This window comes from Gavialis gangeticus, unplaced genomic scaffold, assembly GCF_001723915.1.
Source record: "Gavialis gangeticus isolate Ggan-Ray unplaced genomic scaffold, GavGan_comp1, whole genome shotgun sequence".
Lineage (NCBI taxonomy): Eukaryota > Metazoa > Chordata > Crocodylia > Gavialidae > Gavialis > Gavialis gangeticus.
In genome coordinates, this window is record NW_017729022.1 from 37,183,108 (window position 1) to 37,203,988 (window position 20,881).

The 20,881-nt window shown below is 40.4% G+C and overlaps 1 protein-coding gene across 5 annotated transcripts in view; it reads left to right on the forward strand.

The window, feature by feature from the left end:
- Positions 1 to 15,130, forward strand: part of PTPRQ (protein tyrosine phosphatase, receptor type Q) — a 245,877-nt gene extending 230,747 nt beyond the window's left edge. For all 5 annotated transcript variants that reach the window (XM_019514789.1, XM_019514790.1, XM_019514792.1 and 2 more), the window contains 4 exons: positions 1,676 to 1,824; positions 3,864 to 3,999; positions 13,872 to 13,995; positions 14,273 to 15,130. In XM_019514789.1, the coding sequence (XP_019370334.1) occupies positions 1,676 to 1,824; positions 3,864 to 3,999; positions 13,872 to 13,995; positions 14,273 to 14,310 (447 nt within the window). In that variant the 3' untranslated portion in view covers positions 14,311 to 15,130. The remainder of the gene's footprint in view (positions 1 to 1,675; positions 1,825 to 3,863; positions 4,000 to 13,871; positions 13,996 to 14,272) is intronic.
- Positions 15,131 to 20,881: the final 5,751 nt, after the last annotated feature.

Below are 20,881 nucleotides of genomic sequence, written 5' to 3' on the forward strand. Positions count from 1 at the left end.
TCTGTAGTAGACTCCCACCATTAAGTCTCTTTCGCCTCATACATAATAAGTGAAATATTTAAAAATGATATCAAGATAAATTAAACTTGTTTTGCAGATAGAACAGAACAGAGGACAGCCTACAGAGAAGGAGGGCTTGATTTGTTCTTGCTAGCAAAATACAAATGCATACATGTTAACCAATGTAAGGGCTTTGTTATACAGTAATTTTGGGTGGCTCCTGGAGTTCTTAACCCCTGGATTGTCCACACATTAGCACCTTAAACTAGTTTTAGGCACTTGCTGGGCAGCTCAAAGTTATGCCACACCAGGGCAGAATTATCTCTGATTCATGCTGCTGGGCTCATGTTACACTAAGGTGTAACCACTCTAGGCTACATCTTAGTGTAAACACCCGTCTAACCCCCCACCCCCATCCCCCAGTCCAGATCGGACCAATTACCCCACCCTCCACAGCACCCTGGATCCTGCTCACTGCCCCCCAGTCCCACCCCTGCTTACTTGTGGCTGCCCACACGGTCCTGGGGTGTTAACCTGCCTGTCCAGCTGCTGCCACTGACACTGCTGCTCTTTGGGCCAGGCTCAGACCAGAGAATAGCAGGAGCTGGGCAGCAGTATGGGCCAGGCAGGCGAGATAATCCTTCTCTGCCTGCTCCCCTGGGACAGACAGAGCAGGCAGCTGCAAGTAAGCAGGGGGGACCTGGGGAGCCCTGGTGGGGGGAGGCAGGGGGAGCCTGAAATGGGAGGCTGAGGAGACTCTTACTGAACTTGAGCTAGCATTAACACTGATGAACATTTGTGTGGCTCACAGAGGAAGGTATAACAAGCCCCTGAGGCTTGCAGAGAACACAAAAGCAATGTCTAAATTTCCAGTAACTGAAATACCTTGAACTGCATTATCATGCCAGCTAAATGAAATACCTTGCTATTTATCAGGATATCAGTCAAATGTAACATATTGCCCACAAATAGAAGGGATACAGTGTGTTTCTTTGTTTTTTTTCCATGCAAGCATGAAAAGAGTTTTGTGCACAGAAGATAAATCATTTCCAAATTTTGCATCCAGAATCCCCTCCCAGTACTCTATTTTCACATAGACCTAAGCTGTCACTATACATAATAATCAGTTAAAAAGTCAGTGCGTCACCTTCTGCTTTTATGCCTTAATATCATTACTGCTATTAGGAGGACATTTATCAGATATACATACTTTTTGACCACAAGTACTTGGAACTGCCTTGAGAGTATCAGATCAGGGTCAGAAAGGGTCTAACTGGCACCTTCTATGAATAAATGTAAGCCAACTATGCTATTTGGACTTCTAGAAGAGCTGGAAAAGTTTCAGCCTGTAATCTGTAAAGTGGGCCCCCCTCCCATGTCCCTTATAGCTTGTAAAATCCAGTGGAGGCTTATTGAGTCTCTTGCTGGCTGAGGTCATTAGCACTTCCTCGTGGGCAGACTGGGTGCCAACTTCCATGAAACAAACAGCCATTAAATCCTTCTGTGAGAAGTTCTCACAAATGCTAGTACACTTAACACATATCATCTTGCTTCAAGCCTTCTTTTTTATGGAGAGTTATTAAGATGATGAAGTGTTACAGTGCAGAATGCTTATAAACCAATTTCAAAATTCTGATAAAATCTTGTATTATTTTGTATTGAATTTGTTTGTCAGCATGGTGATTTCATGATGGTACGCCAATGTAATTTTACTTCTTGGCCTGAGCATGGGGTGCCTGAAACCACTGCTCCATTAATCCATTTTGTAAAGCTGATCCGTGCAAGCCGAGCACATGACAATACGCCTATGGTTATTCACTGCAGGTAAGCACTTACATTAAATCAGTTTAAAGTAGATTATTTTAAATGAGGTAGCCTTCATTCTAGATTCATTTTAGCCTCCAGGAAAGTTGCCAAATAGACAGCAGCGAACACTGAAGATTTCTGTCTTATTCACAGAATGAGCACAACATTGATAGTTATAGTGTTTTCCTAGAAGTTCAAAACAACCCATAAAAGCCTAGCAGCCCATTGACTTAACATTTTAAGGTACACCAAGTTCCACAGCCAGCAGAGAATGAAGAATTAAAACAGAAGTTTGTATATATGGTGCCAGATTTCAAACTTGGATGCCTGAAGAGAGAGAGAATCTATATTTAGGGTCCTAAATAAATGGCCTTGTTATAAGAAGTGTTCAGCTGTCATAGCTCCCATTGATTTCATACTCTGCACCATTAAACTATCACTTCAAAGTATCTGGGAAAAGCTGATTCTTCAGTTAGGCGCTCAGTGCCTCTGCGTTTAATGTACAGTTCAGTGTCCCCACTGAGTGGGGACATTCCAAAGTACTTAGTCAGGTTGGAAACCAGAATTTAGATTCTTTCCTGTGGACTCTGTTTTGACTAATTTTGAGCTTGAAACAGTGAGATCGAATCAAAATGAAGGGCTTCGAAAAAGCCTCAAAACAAAACGAGGCTAGTTGAAATGTTTCGAAAGTTTCAAAATGTTTCGAGTTTCGAAGCCAGCAGCAAGAGACGGGAGAACCAGGGCTGTGCTCCCAGCTGGTGCTGGGAGCACAGCCCTGGCTCTCCCCATCTCCTGCTGCCAGAAGCCAATAACAGTGCAGGGGAAGGGAACTGAGCCTGGGCTCAGTTCCCCACCCCAGCCCTGCAATCCAGTGAGGGAGGTGGACAGTTGGCCCAACTGGGCTCACTCTCACTCCTGCGCTGCCATCGGATGCGAGGGTGGAGTCAGCCTAGCTGGGCTCACTCCCCTCTGCCCCCCATGCTGTGATCGGGTGCAGAGGTGGAGAGTCAGCCAAGTTGGGCTGACTCTCCACCTCACACCCGATCACAGTGCGGGGCAGAGGGAGTGAACCCAGCTGGGCTGACGACTGTCCGCTTCCCCTGCCCAATCTAGTGCTGGTGATGGGGAATCAACTCAGCTGGGCTGACTGCCCACCCTCAGCAAAATGTCAAAACAGCCTTTCAGTTTCGATGGAGTGGAACAGCTGTTTCAAATCTAAAGGAAATTCAAAACGGAATGCTGTTCCTTCGAACCATTGAAACTGAAGGCGAAATGAAACGGTGCCGTTTTGCACAGCCCTAATTCTCATAACCGTGAAACTCAGTAGGTCTTCTCCACCACATGAAGCTTCTATAGAGTGATCTCACATTTGCTGAGCATCTCTGATCATGTTCCCTTCCATTTGTTAGCAGTGTTTCCATATAAAATGGGGCAGTTTCTTAAAGTGGCCTGGTTAAGTTTCAAATCTTTTAAATGGGAACATCTATACCTACCAGTCTTTTGGACTCAATCCTTCAGACTAATGGTCTCCCCAACATTTTTCAGAAGTGCTTTCTTTTCTAATAATTTAATATATAGAAAGGCTTTTTATTTTTCTTTTCTTTAGTCTGAAATAGAAATGTAGTAACACATTCAAGTAGTAGTTTTGCAAAACCTTGATTGTGGTTTTGTTCCATTTGAGACAGCAAAATTTGGGAATTCACAAAGCAATTTTTGGGTTCATTCTGTCCCAAAGAGGTGCTAAATTAGGGTGGTTTTGATTTAGCTGTACTTCATCAGTAGGCTTTAGATTTGCAAAACCAAAGCTAAGACTTAGGTCTAGATTCCATTTATCTATTTATTTATTTATCTATCCATTTATCAGGTCTAGATTCCATGTGTCCCATTCATTAGAGATGCAGGGGAGATAAGTAGCTTGCATAACAACTTCCATTTTGACTGAAATTTATTTTTACATTAAACTTGCTTTTACCTCAAGTTTTTTCAGGAAGTAATGCTATACATTAAAATAATTATTATATAACTTTTTAAAAAAAAAATTTATACAATGCTTTCAGTGCTGGAGTTGGCAGAACAGGAGTTTTTATTGCCTTGGACCATTTAACCCAACATATAAATGATCATGATTTTGTGGACATCTACGGACTTGTAGCTGAGCTGAGAAGTGAGAGAATGTGTATGGTACAGAATCTGGTAAGACATAAAAAGCTTACATAACTTCAATTTTTCTTGTCCTAAAAATGACTTTTGTTTTCCAAACACTGCATTCCAAAATGGCCTACACCAGAATTGGCTGCCTTCTACATTTTCTACTGCTTTCAGTTTCCAGTTGAAACAGAAACAGCATACCATCCTTCCGGGACCTTGAAAAAAGTTCATTTTTGGTACTGAATGTTAAGCCTTTTTTTTAAAAATTGCAACTGGTTTGCATACTTCTTGACTTTGTGCTACTTACTGACATACAGATTCTATACAAAAGTAAGGCTTACTAGCTTTTGAAAAACAAACTTATTTTTAAGCTTACCCATATTAATAACTACTTGATTTATTTTAAACTGGCTTCCATAGAATTCTACATTTGAGTAAAGTTATACCCATACTTAAGTATTTGTATTATCGAGGCACTAATGACTTGTAAAGGGTTATGTGTGGTTCAAATATAAGATATATTTTTATTTAGCAATCCTATACTTGGCTGGTATAAATTATAAAGAGAAAACTGTTTTAAAAGCTAGTAAGTTGGTACTGTCCTGTGCTTAGAGATCTGGGTACATACTACTTTTAATGAAGCCGTTGTGGACTTTAAAGTTGGTTCCAACTTCCCAGTGGAGTGGAAATCTGACTGCATTGCCCAGAATCTACCTCTGATCATTCTTTTGGGTTTAATAGCCTTCACTAATTCAGAGACTTTCAAACAGAGAGTCAAATAGCTGCTACATGAAGAGCTGTTTGGTCACATAATACATACTCCTGCTCCTTATTTCTGGCAGTTAAACTGTAAGCAATTCATATTGTTGCCTTAGTCTTACCACACAGGTCATGGGGTGAAATTTTGACCCCAATCAGTGGCAAAACTGTGATTGAATTTAGTAGAACCAGGATTTCATCATGGATAGAAAAGGAGACATCAGTGAAATAACATCTGCATGAAGGTGTAATCTCAATCTGTAGTGTGAGGGAATTTATGAAGCTTTGCTCCAATTCAGCAACTACCACTAAGTGTTGGCCCATAAGAACTGCAGGTGTTAGATTAAATTAATAAGAGGCTGGTTCTTTTGGTTGGGACAAGACATCAAAAGGTATAGACTTAGGCCTTTTGTAAGGGTTGCTCTTCAGTGCTGTTCTTTGTTCAACATATACTCCTCCTTGTCTGCAGAAAATATAGTACCAGCTTGAATCACTTTGTCTGAGTCTGTGTATGCACATTCAAATAATCTTAGAGAATTCTTCCAGGCTTGTTCTCCAGGTCGATTATATGTACAACAAAATAACAAGAACATCATTCTAAATAACAGCCCTGGATGTTATAATTGTGTTAGAGTTAATGAAAAGTGTGAAGCAATCAATAAAAAAATTGTTTTTATTGTTCATTTTGAAAATCAAATAAGTACATATAAAAGTTCATTCTAGACTTCTTATTTTCCTCTATATTGGAAGTGGTGGGGACGCCGAGGTACACAGTTCACCTAGCATGCCAATTACCCTTGGACCAGCCCTGCATGCTCCCTTAGTCTGCCTGGCAGCAGATGACACCAGTGCGTTGGGGGCTGCCCTGATTGGTTGACCCAGAATGACCCATGGTCAGCCTGGGTTTCCCTGCAGCACAGTGTGGGGATTGTAAAAGGTTCTGCTCTCTGCTAGTGCAGCACAGTCCAACGAGTGATACACGGTCTCCCTGGAGGGAGGAATGCTAAAGAACCGTGTCCTGTTCTGAGAGAATCTGTGGCATGTACAGATATTCTCTTTCCCAAGAGTGACTTAACCAGGTGATCTTAGATTATTTTTCTCCTGGAACAGCCATTTTTGCTCAGGAAGATAAAGCCTGAACATCTGTACACTTATGGTTTCTCCTAGAAGAGGAGTGACTCTTCCAGGAGAAAACAAATGTCTATATGAGGGCTAAGATGTGATTTACAGGCTTATCTGTGCTTTATACTGAGGTAGCTTCAGGCTCGCCTTCTCAACAGGCTAAAGATGGATTCAGTAAGAGGCTGGGCAGCTTGACACAAGGCCAGGGCTCCTGGAAGATCAAGACCCCTAGCAATTTAGTACAGTACTAGTACTGGTGGCTGTGTGGTAGAGTTTCTTCTTATCATGTGGGAGATTGGTGTTCAAGTCCCAACTGGGGTGAATGAGCTAACAGGGAGAAATTCTTGTTGCAGTAGAAAGGGGCCTTTGGGATTTCTCCCTTTCTCCCCCTCCAGGTACCAAGCCCAATATTCCTTGTCATTTGACATTTTGTATTTTGTGCCTTTTATATTTTGGTTATCCCTGTCTTTTGTCAACTGGATGAATATGTCTGAGATTGTAAGTGTCTACCCTTTGTTGAATCCTGCCCGCTTGGGGCATTGTAGTGTCCCCTATACCCCCTAGTTTATACTAGTTATGTTCCCAGTACTGTTCTCTCATTAAAAGGTATATGGTTAAGTCCCCATTGGTGGTTTGGCTTTGCTCTATAGGGAGAGGAGAGTCCCTACACCTCCCACAGCACTTGTGCACGTGCTTTGATCCCTTCAATTGGAGAGGGGGTACCTCTTGGAGTATTGCCCAGGTTACAGTCATCTTGTCCAAATCCCTGCAGTGATACAGGATGTGCTAGGCAAGTTCTAGATTCCAAGCCAGATCCTACATCTTATCCATTCTCTTTTTGAAAACCTACAATAAAGGAAACTGTGTATCTTTCGTACAGGGCTTGTTCTATTGTCCATAAAGTTAGGATGCTTTTCCTGGGATTATCTAAATTGGCTTTGCCACAGTTTAAGCCCATTGCCACATGTCCTGCCCTCTATTCAAGAAAAAACAGTTGTTCTTCCTTTTCTTTTTGGCATCCTTTCAAACAGTTTAATATCCCTCCTTAATCTCCTTTTCCTATGAGTATACATATTTAGTTCTTTCAGCTTTATCTTGTATGGCCTGCATTCCAGCTTTCTCATCCATGTTGCTTGGCTTTGGATCCTCTCCATTTTTCTTAAGATTTGGTGCCTAGTACTGCATGCAGTACTCTAGCTGACACCTTCCTTTTTAACCTACTACTCTTAATTCAGTCCCAAACTGAATTTGCACCCCGCCTCCACACACCCTTTGTGGCAGTATCACATTGCTGATTTATACTCAGTTATGGTTCACTGTAACCCACAGATCCTTCTTGCCACTCCTGCTGTCTAGCCAGCTGTGTCTCATAGAATTTTTGCACTGTAATATCTTTGCTAAATTTCATTTGTTATATGTATCTCATTTGTCTAATTTATGAGGAACTTTTTTAATTCTAATCCTATCCTCCAAAGAATTTGCAGCCCCTCCCAGCTTTATATTGTAGGAAGATTTGATCAGTAAGGTTTCTGTTCCTCCATGCAAGTTCTCCATCTGGTGCTGCACTAAACAGCACCAGACCCAGAACAGGTCCTTGTGGAACCCCACTGGAGAGATCCTGCCAATCTGACATTGATCCATTTCCTCTGTCCTTGCTGTTGTTCAACCAAGTTTGTGTTCACTTAACAGTGTTTCTTTCTAGTCCACATTCTCCAGTTGACTCATGAGTGTATTACATGAGACTCAGCAAGAACCTTACTGAAGTCCAGGTATATTATTTTCACTGCATTCCCTTCATCCACCAAACTAGTACTCTGTCAAAGATGAAAATCAGGTTGGTCTGGTATGTTTTGCTCTTCAAAAATCCATTGGGGTTGCTAGTGATTGCCACTTCTAGGTTTTTATAAATTGTCTGCTTTATAATGTGCTCTTTTAATTTCCCAGGTGTTGAAGTCAGGATGACCCCAAGTCCTACTTGTTCCCCTTTTTAAGATGGGCACGGTAGGCACTTTTCCAGTTTTGTGGGAATTCCTCTGTCATTAATGGCTTCACACTATTGTTCAGATATCAGTGATTTGAATTAATCACTTGGACAATGATTCAGTCAGTAGAACTAAGATATATTCAACTAGTTTCTCCAGAGGTCCAGAATGAATTTTATCAGACTCTGCTAACGTAAATTCCAATTTATCAAAAGTTCCCTGACATGGTCACATATCATGATTTACAGCCCTTCCTCTTTTGTCCCTTTATTAATTATTAATTTTGTTAATAATATTGCAAAGTACTAGTTAGGCGGAAACTAGTGGAAATAATATACAGCAAGGAAAGAGAATCAAATTGGCAGATCTCAGGCGGGGATCCACCAAGATCTAATAATCATTTTGGGGTTTTTTGTTTGCTTTTAAAGACTGAGACAAGTAGTAATGTAGTAGCTTTGCCTTCTTTGCATCATTCATGAATAGCACACCCTCACTTTGGAGAAGTCACCCCACAGTTTTCGTCATCTTTCTTTTCTGTCTGGTAGATGTGTAGAATTCCTTCGTGTTGTCTTTCACGTTTCTTGCCAGTTGTATCTCATTTTTCATTTTTGCTTTCCTGATGTTGTCCCCACAGTTCTTGCTGTTCCTTAGTATATTTCCTTAGTGATTTCCCTTTTCCCCATTGCCTATGTGTTTCTCTCTTGATTTTGAGATAGCTATGAATTTCTTCTATAAACACATCCATCTCCTATGGACCTTCTTATCTTTCTTTTGTGTCAGAATCACTTGTAGATCCTCCAGTATCATGTGTTTAAGAACTGCCTCTCCTCCTGGATTTGTTTATCCTTTAATTAGTCTGTCCGTGACACTGTACCTACTCTTTCTCTGAGTTAGAGAAATCCAGCACCCTTGTTTAGCTATTCTCCTGCCTGCTCCTAGAATCATGAATTCTGTCATATCATGGTCACTTCCTCCCAAGTTGCTGATCACCTTCACATTTGTAATTAACAAAATGCTAAACTTTCTAAAGTAGAAATTTGTCCTCTACATATGTTAAGAATGTGTTGGACATATTATGTGTTGTTGTTTTTCTTCTCTAATAGATGCCAGTGAAATTAAAATCCCCATTATCTCAACATTTTAGATACTCCTTTTACCTGCTTGGAAACTACCTCATCTACCTCTTCTTCCTCACTTGGTGGTCTAAAGTAGGCTGCCATCATAGTATCACTATTCTTTTCCCCCTTTACCTTCACCAAGACGCACTCAAAAGATCTACTGCTTTTCTGAAACATTTCTTTTTCTTCTTTTTCCAAGTGTGTTGCCCAGTAACTGGGGTCTGCTTTTCAAGTTTGCTTTCTCCCCAGGATTTTATTCATCACTGTCTCCTCCTTAACACCTCATATTCTCATGTCATCATTTTCATTACCTTCACGCGAATAAATGTTGTTTTTTCATTGTCTGATCCGTACACCAGCACTGGCTTTATCACTGTCCTGGACATTTTTCTATTCATACAAATTGCATTTACCTATTACAAACCACTCCACTCACTTGCCTCCATGTCATCCATGCCTTATTTATTTCTCTCCCTCACATTTTGTTGCACAATGGAGCCCAGATAAACGTAACCTCAAATGTCACGTACTAGTCTACCAGTTTCACAGGTTCATACATTCATAGATGCTAGGGTCAGAAGGGACCTCAACAAATCATTGAGTCTGACCCCCTGCCTAGGCAGGAAAGAGTGCTGGGGTCAGATGACCCCAGCCAGATGCCTATCCAGCCTTCTCATAAAGACCCCCAAGGTAGGGGAGAGCACCACCTCCCTTGGAAGCCCATTCCAAATTCTGGCCACCCTGACCATAAAAAAGTCTTTCCTGATATCTAGCCTAAATCTGCTCTCTATCAGGTTGTGACCATTGTTCCTTGTTACCCCAAGGTGCGCCCTGGTGAACAGAGCATGTCCGATCCCTTGCTGGGTCCCCCTAATGACTTTGTAGGTGGCCACAAGATCACCTCTCAGCCTTCTCTTGCGGAGGCTGAAGAGGCTCAGTCTCTCCTCATAGGGTCCTGTAAACCCCTAACCATACAAGTGGCCCTCCTCTGGACCCCCTTGAGCTTATCAACATCCTTCTTGAAGTACAGCGCCCAAAACTGGATGCAGTACACCACCTGTGGTCTGATCAATACCACATACAGGAGAAGTATCACTTCCTTGGTCCTATTTGTCAGGCATCTGCTGATGCGTGATAAAGTACGGTTAGCTTTGCTGATGATTTCATCACACTGATGACTCATGTTCATCTTGGAGTCCACTATGACTGAGATCCCTTTCCACTTCTGTGCTGCTGAGAGGGTTACTTCCCTGCCAGTAGGCATGCTGGATATTTTTGCACCCTGGATGCACTTGTCCTTATTATACTGCATCCTATTGGGTACTGCCCACTTTTCTAACCTGTCCAGGTCTGCCTGCAATCGTTCCCTACCCTCCAGAGTCTGCACTCCACTGCACAATTTAGTATCATCTGCAAGCTTGGACAGAGCACGCTTCACACCCACATCCAAGTCACTGATGAAGATATTGAAGAGTACAGGTCCAAGTATCAAACCCCACTACCTACATCCTTCCAGGTCGATACCAACCCATCTACTACCACTCTCTGGGTGCAACCAGTAAGCCAATTTGCCACCCACCAGACCATGTAAACATCTATGTCACAGCCTCTTAATTTATTGAGGAGAATGAGATGAGATACCGTATCGAAGGCCTTGCTAAAATCCAAGAAAAATCTACTTCTGGATCTAAATGTTTTGTGACCCTGTCATAAAATGAAACCAGATTGGTCAGGCATGATCTACCTGCTACAAATCCATGCTTGTTTCCCTCCTGCATTATTTTTCCCGCTGGACTCCCACAAATATGATCCTTCATAATCTTTTCAAAGACCTTTCCAAGGATGAAGGTGAGATTGACTGGCCTATAATTACTTGGATCCTCCCTCTTCCCCTTCTTGAAAATAGGGACCACATTGGCCCTTTTCCAGTCCTCCAGGACCTGACCTGAGCACCACGAGCACTCAAACAGGCATGCCAGTGGTTCTGCTATGACACTGGCCAGTTCCTTCAGTACTCTAGAAGGTGCGTGCCCTTCACTGTCACCTGAAAATATACATGACCTGTACTTTGCTTTTTTCCTGTTGATACATAGACTGTGTCTTTTCAAAATGTGCCTCCATCTGTCCAAGTCACTTCCTATCTGTTTTTGGTATCAGGGGGCAGCCTTCTGAATGTCTCTGATGAATGTATCCAGAACTAGCACAAAAGGGAACAGACTTAATGCTAACCTTGGATGGACCCTAGTGCTGACTGGGAAATCCTAAGTCTCCTTTTATGTGCTTTTAACTCAAGCTGTTGAGCCTCTGTACATCTTGAACAAATCTCACATAGACCATACTAGATGTTTTCTCAGGCAGCACCACATCACTTCTCTTGATGCACTTTTTCCATGTCAGTAAACACCAAGTAAAATTGTTTCCTATTTTCCCTATACTTTTTTCCATTAGAAGTCTCACTGTCAAGGTTGTATCAATTAATTTACCTCTTCTGAATGCAAGCCTATTGTCTATAATGTTTATTTCTCTTAAATTTTGTTCAGTAATCCTTTTCTGCAATTTTAAGCATATATTCTAATATTATAAAAGCCTTAGTCTGTCTGTCCATAACACTTTATTCACACTCTGATTGGTTGTGTGAAACAACCAATCAGTGTGAGCGTTCAGACAGGAGCTGGCAGCCGCACCACCATGACTGTGGCAGTGGAGCTGGCCTTGCCCCCCGCAGCATGAGGCAACAGCAGTGATGGGTGGGGGTGAGTGGGGCCAAGGCCCCAGCTCCAGCCCAAAGTGGCATGGGGGGAGAGCAGGTGCAGCCCCGGGCCTGGCCTGAAGCAACAGAGGAGAGGGGAGAGGAGGGGGGACTAGCCCTGGCTCCGGCCCTAGGGGGAGAGGGAAAACGGCCCAGCCCCAGCCCCAGGCTGGTCTGGCCCAAAGCAGCGGAGGGGAGAAGGGAAATGGTCCCGGGGGGAGGGGAGGACCAGCCCTGCCCCCGCCTGGCCCAACCTAGCCCAAAGCGGTGGGGGGGAGTGGGGAGCAGACCTGGACCTGGCCCGAAGTGGTGGTGGGGAGTGGCCCCGGCCCCTGCCCTGGCCAGGGTAGGAGCAGACACAGGCCTCTGTCCCTGCCTGTCATTCTTAACAAGCAATTTGCTGGTATAAAAATAAAATCCACTCAGTCTCTTTCTCTAACTTGTAGGCCACCATATTGAAGTTCTTAACTACTGGGATAAGGCTACATTAAGATTACTGTGGTTGTACAGGCTAGTAGGAAAAAGACTGAGCATGCCTTCTCCAGAGCACTGGCCCTTTCTCTGAGCTGTGGGTGCCAGAATAGTGCAGGGGCTATGTGAGATGCACTGCTTCTGAGGAGTGTGGGGATGGGAGTGATTCAGAGTAGGTGGAGTCATAACTCAAATCTCCTTGTTACCCAGCGTCATGTCCCAGTCAACAGAACTGGTTGGGGAATGGTAAACTGTACTCAAAAAGTATTGTAATAAATATCTTTCTTCCTCCCTGGACCAGCAAAATCAAGGTACCAATTATGTGTCTCTGAGACTCCTCTTGTGGCATTGCAGCTACCCACATTCCCCTACTTTGAGCTGTACACATGCACAGTCTAGTTCAAAGTGAAACTAAGAATGTCATCAGTTATGTTTAGGGGAAAGTCCTTGGCTTTTCTTCCCTTCTTCCCTCACAAATAAAGAGTTAAGAAAGATTGTATTCTATTTGTCAGGGTATGTATGTGGCAGCTGTAGTGGTACAACAGGCCTTCCAGCTTTTGTGGTCCATCTTAATAGTAAAAAATATTTAAGCAATATATGTTGTAGTAATTTCAGCCTTTTGAAGCTCATATCTTCATGATGAGTTCATTACAGATTAAGACATCTTCCTAGGAAGACTATGAGAGGTACTTTGCAGCAATTGCACACTATTACATTAACAAGCATTTAAATTAATACTGTATTGCAAAAAGAGTGCATTGCTACTGTGTACTGTATTATCTGTGGAAGTTTATCTTGCAGTTATTTGGGACTTAAGAACTGGTGATGACCTCTCAACCTATTTGAAATCTGATCATGTTTTAGAAATAATTTGAATGATTTTGGTTATTATGAAATATAGTATCAAGCAAAAATTACACAGAAGTATTATTAAGAATTTTAACTGGATTACACTAAATCTCAGAAAGTCAATTTTTATTTCTTACTGACATTCTCTGCAACTAAATATGTTTTTGAATATTTAGATTTTCTAGCGTTTACTGAATCCCTTCTTTTTCCCTGTGTGAAGAAGTGGTTTGTTCTGTTCCATATAATATTATTTCTTTGGGGTTTTTTCCTTTATCATACAGCAGCTGTTACCTAAAATTACTTTTGTTCATCAATAATGTAATTATATTAACTTGTGTCTCTAACTCTGTGCACTGAAGCTTCATTTAAAAGATCTTTATAACAGCACTCAACTGGCACTTATGATTAGAAGTTTTTGTTTTCTATTACCAATGTTTCATACATCAAGTGTATGTGGATTTAGTTGAATTTTTGCATTTGACTGCACCCTGCTGGCTTTCACTATACTAGAAGAAAGGACATTTTCATTGAGTGTTTGTGTTTTAGCTTCTTCAGCCTTAATAAAACGATGGAAAATATGGTGCAGTTGTGTTCAGTAATGTATACTGTAATTTGTATTTATTTATCTGAACATAAGAATTAACATGCCTTGAAATCAACCTTTCCTCAGTTTAATTCTTAAAGTTGGGCTGTATACATGTGACTTCATTTTTAAAGTATTGGGATCAATTGCTATAGTACACCAACATCAAAGTATCTTGAGAACAGTTGAGTGCTTGTTTTTATTTAAAATAACTTATTTAGCTATTTGAAATATTTTTCTTCTAATAATCCATATGAGCTACCTTTATCTTTTACAACTTGCAGGCACAATATATTTTTTTGCATCAGTGTGTTTTGGACCTATTGACAAGCAGAGGAAGCAGTCAGCCCATATGTTTTGTAAATTATTCAGCATTGCAAAAGATGGACTCTTTGGATGCCATGGAAGGTAAATAGATCCGGATTGCACACCAAAGTTATTTTTTTTCCCTAGAAGGTGCACTGATTTCTCTATACTAATGACCATTGCTGATGAGCACTTAGATAAGCCCAACGTTCTAGCTTTCTGCTGACCTTTAACATATAATGATAGCAATCTTTGCTCAAGTTATACATTGTTTTCCCATGAAAAATCTTTAAAATATGTATTTATTAACTAATATCGGTAATTGGGTATCATTCATTACAAAGCAGCATCATTTAAAAATTGTTTGTTTCTGTTGCAGGTGATGTGGAACTTGAATGGGAAGAAACTACTATGTAAATGCTTGGGACAAATATTATTAGGTCTTGGAAAACAAAATGGTATTTTTCTAAGTTCAGGGGCCAAAGTAAATTCCCCTATTACAATGAATTAAATAGAAAGCATCATTTTAAAAAATATTGAAATGATTCTTCTCCTTGCAATGTGCCTTCATTAATGTGGTAAACTATTTTGTTCAAATAACTAGACAATAAAGAACAGCAATATTTTGCACCAGCTGCAGTTCTGGTGTTGCATACCATAAATACTGTATTCAGTATGTATTTAAATTAAAAGTGTGCTCTGAACAAATTGTCTTTCTTATCTTGTAAAAGATGAGAAGTTATCTTGTAAAAGATTAAAAGGAGCCAAATGATATGTAAAATTTTCATATTCCTAGTGTGCATACTTCAGTGTGAATTTGCTGTAGTCTTTGTGTTTGGTTTTGAGTAAAAGCAACAATTCCTTGACGCAGTTGAGTGAGTTTGGCCTCAAGGGTGTTGACAATTCTTGTGGATTACTTCCAGTACTTTCACAGTGATCTTTACCTAAATGTATGTTCTTGTGTTTTGAATCTTCTGTTTTATGAGTGCTAGGATATCATCTCATGATCCCGAACAGCTGAAGAGACACCCTCTGACACTCTGAGGATTATTCAGCTTTTACACAGCACACAGTAGCTCTTCAGGAACACTTGAGGCTATTTAAGCTAACTTGTGATCAGCTAGTTGTTTTTCTAAATGTGATTGGTGGTTGCACATGCTTGGTGATGAAAAATTATATCTCACATTCCTACTGCTTTTGTAAAACTGATACAATAAAGTTTTAAATTTATTACATATTATAATGTATGGTAGATTGAATTGAGTAATATAAAGTAAGTTATTCTTTCAAATGAACTGTATACAGTGTTGTATGGTATCTTTGTCAGAAATACCCAGGCTATCTATAGTAATATATTTTATAATTCTAGTACATAAAATAAAACTTTGTTGTTTCCACAGTGGAATAAATAAGTTTGCCGCTGTTGTAGAGGAAACTGATGAAAAAACTGCATGCCTTCTTTCCTGTGGCTGCATTACCAAAAGTAGATCGAAATGGGAATGAGAGAATAAGAAAACTCTCACTAGAGCAAGAAAGCATAGACTGATAGAATAGGAGAAACATAGGGCCATAATCAAGCCATGTATCTTGATTTTACTTGGAAGTTGCAGTGTTTTACTGACAGCATCATTGTTCTGGAATGATAATTGTTATGTAATGAAAAATAAATGTTCTTCTGTGAACCAGAAACATTGCCCAGCTATGGCCTAACTACTTCCTGCCTGAGGAAAATGGCCTGAATGCAACAAACAGTAGGTCGGTCCTTTTCTCAGAGTTCCCAGTGCATGATTTCATTAGGGAGAAGTTCGCTGTCTTGCTCAGAGGACAAGCTGTGCAACTCTAACACAGATGATCCTCAGGTACATCAGAAAGATATGTATTTGTATGATCTGCATTTATATACCAATGTAAATTAACTAGGCTTCCCTTCTGAAATGTAGCATACAGGACTGTACAGTACAGAACTCAATACTGTGATATGTGCATATCACACAATGTGTGATGCATTCCTGTATTGTGCAGGGGGTTGGACCAGGTGACCCTTGAGGTCCTTCCCAATCCTATGATTCCACAAGTACATTACAGTAAGTGTTTGGGTTTTGGGTTTTTTTTCCATTGTGCTATGTTTGATACAACTTGTAAATTAAAAGTGGTCCTTTGGGGACAGGCAAAAAATCCCAGATATCTCAAATAGAAGTCATATCAGTATTCAGGGAGGGAAGAGGGTTCCTGGAGAGGTATTTTTGGGAAGCTGTCTTTCAGAACAACCAAGGGTACTGTAAGCCTCACCTGTCAACCTAAAGAGAAACAATGCCTTTTAAAGCTGGACAGAAGGAGAGGTGATGCCCACAGCTGTTCAAATCTCTGGCAAGCCATTCTGCATAGCTCTAGTTTCATTTGTTTCATATGAACCATGTGTTCTTCATTTATTATACATATGCTTTAAAGTATTTTGACAAATTGCTTATAAGTGTCTTACAGATGTTTTTCATGACTATATTTGTACGTGGTAGCAGTATAAGTAACACTGTGATAAATTGACATTATTGAGCCATAGTCTTGTAACTATAGTGCTAGAATACAAGTGTGTGTGTAATTTCTGTAATTATGCTTTTATGCTAGAGCTGATATGTCCTGTGACTCTTAAAGGCATAGTCCACAATGTTTCAAATATATTTATAATGTTTTTATATTTGGTACACTTGCCCACAATGAAGTTTCTTACTCTTTTATTTAAAGCTTCTGGAATTGACTGCTATCAAAACTGAATTCAAGGGAACACAGGCCTTGAAAGTCCAGTCTGACTATTTCTATATCCCTGTGGTTTCTTTATGATAAAACTGAACAAGTTTCCAGGATTTTAATGTGGGATTTCATCTGAGCAATCTGATACTTTGGCTGTGGAGATTTCACATATATCTTGGCATTTAGAGCCAAAGCCAGCAGCCAGCCTAAGATAGGGTAGGCTAGCCAAAGTTCACAAAATGTGCACATGGAAGGAAGTTACTCATGCACATTACACAGCAGAGCAGCTGAGAAACATCTCTGTAATCTATAAGCAGTAGTCCATTGACTTTCAGATGGACCCAGCTATGGGAAAGGGGGACAGGAAGATGGAATAATCCATGTAGCAGTAAATCTTCTAGACTTGGAATGAAGTTACACATCACACTTAGACCATACAAAGGACATGTCAAATAGGAACATCCGCACGTTAAAGCTCATTAACTCATCCTAAGTGTCATCTGAGCATCTTAAAGTTATGCCACTCAAGGTGAGGGTTAACTCTGGGCTGTGCTACCTAGCTTATGTTAGGATAACTTCAGTCTGCAATATGGTTATAAAATGAGTAATTTGCTGTCCTCCAGCATCCTAGGATGCACCACTGTCAGGTCTCCCATCTAGGGCAGAGATAGAGCCCAGGGCCACATCCACACAAGCATGGATGTTTGGTTCCCTGGAGACCACCCTGTGCCACCACTAGTTGTCCCCAGGGAACTCCTGTGCCATGTGCCCACTGGTATGCATCAGGTTACCTTGGGGGTAGGGGAGGCTGGGACCAGCACTGGGGTGGCCTCAACAGCCTTACCTAGGGTCCGGGGGGGGGTCCCCAGGGCTGCAGCAGTAGCAATCCTGGCCGGCAGCTAGAGTGTGGCTCCGGCCAGCCAGGCTCCAGTTTTGAGCAGCACACACTGCCCCCACATGCGCCACTCTGCTTTTTTGTTGTGTGGATTTTTTTGACCCCTGAATATCCAGCAGTCAAAAATACCCCCGTGCTGCTCCTTTGCAGTACAGAGAACAGCTGAATGTGCAGTATGTGGCACCACAGATGTGTCTGCGGTGCCACGTGCTGCACAGTCACACTTGTGTGGACATGGCCCAGGTGTTCTGGCTCCTGGCCATACCCTGGCCATCAGCCCTCTGAGAGTGGCAAGTCAGGGCTGTGCAACAAAGAAATGGTATTAGCCCTTCATGTGTGACTGCTAATAGCACATTCTAACTTCAACACTGCTTAATATTCCACAGATTTAACATGGTCTAAGTGTAACATATAACTTCACCCTTTCTCATGGACCTGCCTTTGCCCCATCTTCCATCCTATGCACAGTCTTCTGGTGGACAAGGAGCCCCCTGGGAACTACAGTGGTTCTGTTGCCAGTGGAGCAGCCATGGAAGTTTCTATAGCCATGGGGTTAAAAACTAGGATTTGGTCATTAGCTATACTGTGGACAAAATGTCTGTTATTCAGTTTTTATTTTAATTTTCTCAGTGTTGAAAGGCTGCTAGCATAGTGCTTGAGCAGAGATGCTTTGATACTATGATATCCCCATGTTGCTAATGCAGTTATTATAGCCTACTGCATCAAAGGTAGAAATCAAACGATTGTAGTGTAAGTATACCAGATACTACTGGAAAAGTTCTGTGGGATTCAATGGATTATTTTCTAGTGGCAGTGATGGTAGGTTTTTATTTGGATTTCTGGACTATCCAGAATGTTTTAGTAAATAAGTGTTCCCTGCAATCAAATTCTCCAAGATCATTAAAAAATGGGAATAGGTTATTGTACTTTATTAAATTATTCAGATAATTTCTCTTGAAATCTGTTATGTTTCATAGAACCAATTGATTTACTGTCTACTGAATTCTACAGCATGTCTCCAGCAGGAAAAAAAAAAGTTTTTAAGAGGAGGAAAAATGAGAGACAGAGGCACACATTTCGAGCAAATGTATTATTGTGTCTTCCTTAACTTGGACTTTCCAATTAATAACTGTTAATCAGCCTCTCAAATCAAATTCTACTTTTAGCTATCATAAAAGCTTCTGGTGTTTAAAACTGTAGATTTGCCAAAAGAGTTTCCTTTAAGATGCTCAGGAGTACAGGAGCCAATTGTTTCTCTAAATATAGAAATTTCTCACAGATAATGGCTGCTTCTTGACACTTGCTGTTCTGCCTGTGTTCACTTAAAGAGGGAAAAACAACGAATAGGGTTCCTGAGTTAAGGAGCTCCAAAGACATGCATGTTTTAAAGCTTGGTCTTGCTCACTGAAATGTTTAAAAGAACAAGGTCAGTGAAATTAAACCAATGCCCTCTTCCACTTCAAGGTATGCCAGAAATAAGAGGGTAATTCAGGAAATGTTTTCAAATCTCTTCCTGGAGACACCACTAGAGCCCCTTGATTGTAGATGCTTGTGCAGTCAAGTTAAAACTTGATTTACTTAACATACGTCTCAGAGTTACTTAAACTTACAAACATCTTCTAATGTATTTGCAAAATAGGTTGTAGCTAAACCAGCGAAGTTTTCATTCCGTTTCTTTTTAGGCTGAAGAAGTTAACCAAAATCTGGATGGCTATTACACCAGTGGTGCCTCTTTGGAAGGAAGAATTTTATAACAACATAAAGACAATAGCATACCGAAAGCTCCATTAAATTTAGATTACAACTTTTAAAATCCCTTTATGCTTTGCTGTGAAGTTTTAAGACAAGGGCCTGGTAAGAAAAATAATCAACACTTCTAATCTTGCACTTTTAGTATGTACATTGAGCTGCACAGTAATTTAGTTTCACAATATTGTATGAAAGATTATAACGTATGACATCTGTGTATAAAGTTACAATATAAATCGTATGGCCATATACAACTGTTAAGAAAAGGCAAAAAACATAGCTTTGAGCCTACCATATTTCATAGCAAGGTCACACATGACAGTGAGCTTGTTTTACAAGTTATGTATAGACATGTACAAAGCTCCTCAATTTTGGAATGGATTCAAAAATCTCAGAATAATTTGAAGAAAAAAGCCCCACTTCATTTTGTTTTGGAAGTTTAAAAAAAGTCATTTGCCACCATGAATTATGACCGCAACATGCCATCCATTACCTTTTGTCGAAGAAATTCACCAGCACAGTGACAGCTAGTGTCTCTTGTGCCTGTACTTACCTTTAAATTTCCTTTTTACAAGTAATCTATTTATAATTCAGTAATTTCAGAACTAAAAGAATTAATATATTAGAATATATCTGAAAATGACTGAAGGAGCCACCATATTCAATGTCTGGACTGATTGTATAACATCACATTTATTCTAAGAAAAACATTTTGAAGCTGGGACAGTGCTCAGAGTGGATAAAGTGGAGTCATCTTCTTTCACTGGAAATAAAATGTCCTGAGCATCTCTTCCATCTCGAATTTTGGTTGTTTCTATAAGCAGTTGTGAATGGTGATAAATCCTGGTTCTACTTTAGTCAAGGACAAACTCTAATTGTTTTTCAGAGGCTATGACTTCACTAGCTGCAAAATTAATGTTTCAATTATCTTTGTTAAAGATGTGCCCAGGTGAGCTTCAAACAGCATGAAGCTGGTTTTATCAATACAATACTTAGTGCTATTTCTATTAAGTTTCTTATTTAAGTTAAGCTATTTCTATTAAGAATCTTATTTCTAGGGACCCATTTCTTCAAGTCAGTAATAGCTCTTAATATGAACATGACATGAACTTTGTAATCTAAACTTACTGAAAAATAGGTGAATTAGATCTTATTGGTAAACATTAATGACTGGTCATCCCTCTAAATTAGATAGCATACGTTGTGTTCAGGTAAATTCAGGTTATAAGAAAAGTATTGAACCATTTAAGAAGCCATTACACTTCTCAATAAAGCTGTTCTACTACAGGCAATATTTTTATTAAACTAACTTCATAGTTGGAAGAGATTACACACATTTTGGGGAAAACTGCCCAACATAGGTCTGAAAGAGAAGCAGATACAACCTAAGATAAATACCAGTGAAAACAATTATCAGTACTCCCATTTAACCTTATTAGGTCAATGAATTTGATCACATAAAATAGGCAGCAGGCAATAAACCCATGGGACAAAGTGAAGTTATCTGAGGGTATACATGTGTTTCATTTAGATGGACTTACCCTGTGAACTGATTGCATGCCTGGGCGTTTATATCTAAATCCCCAAGTATGCAAGTGG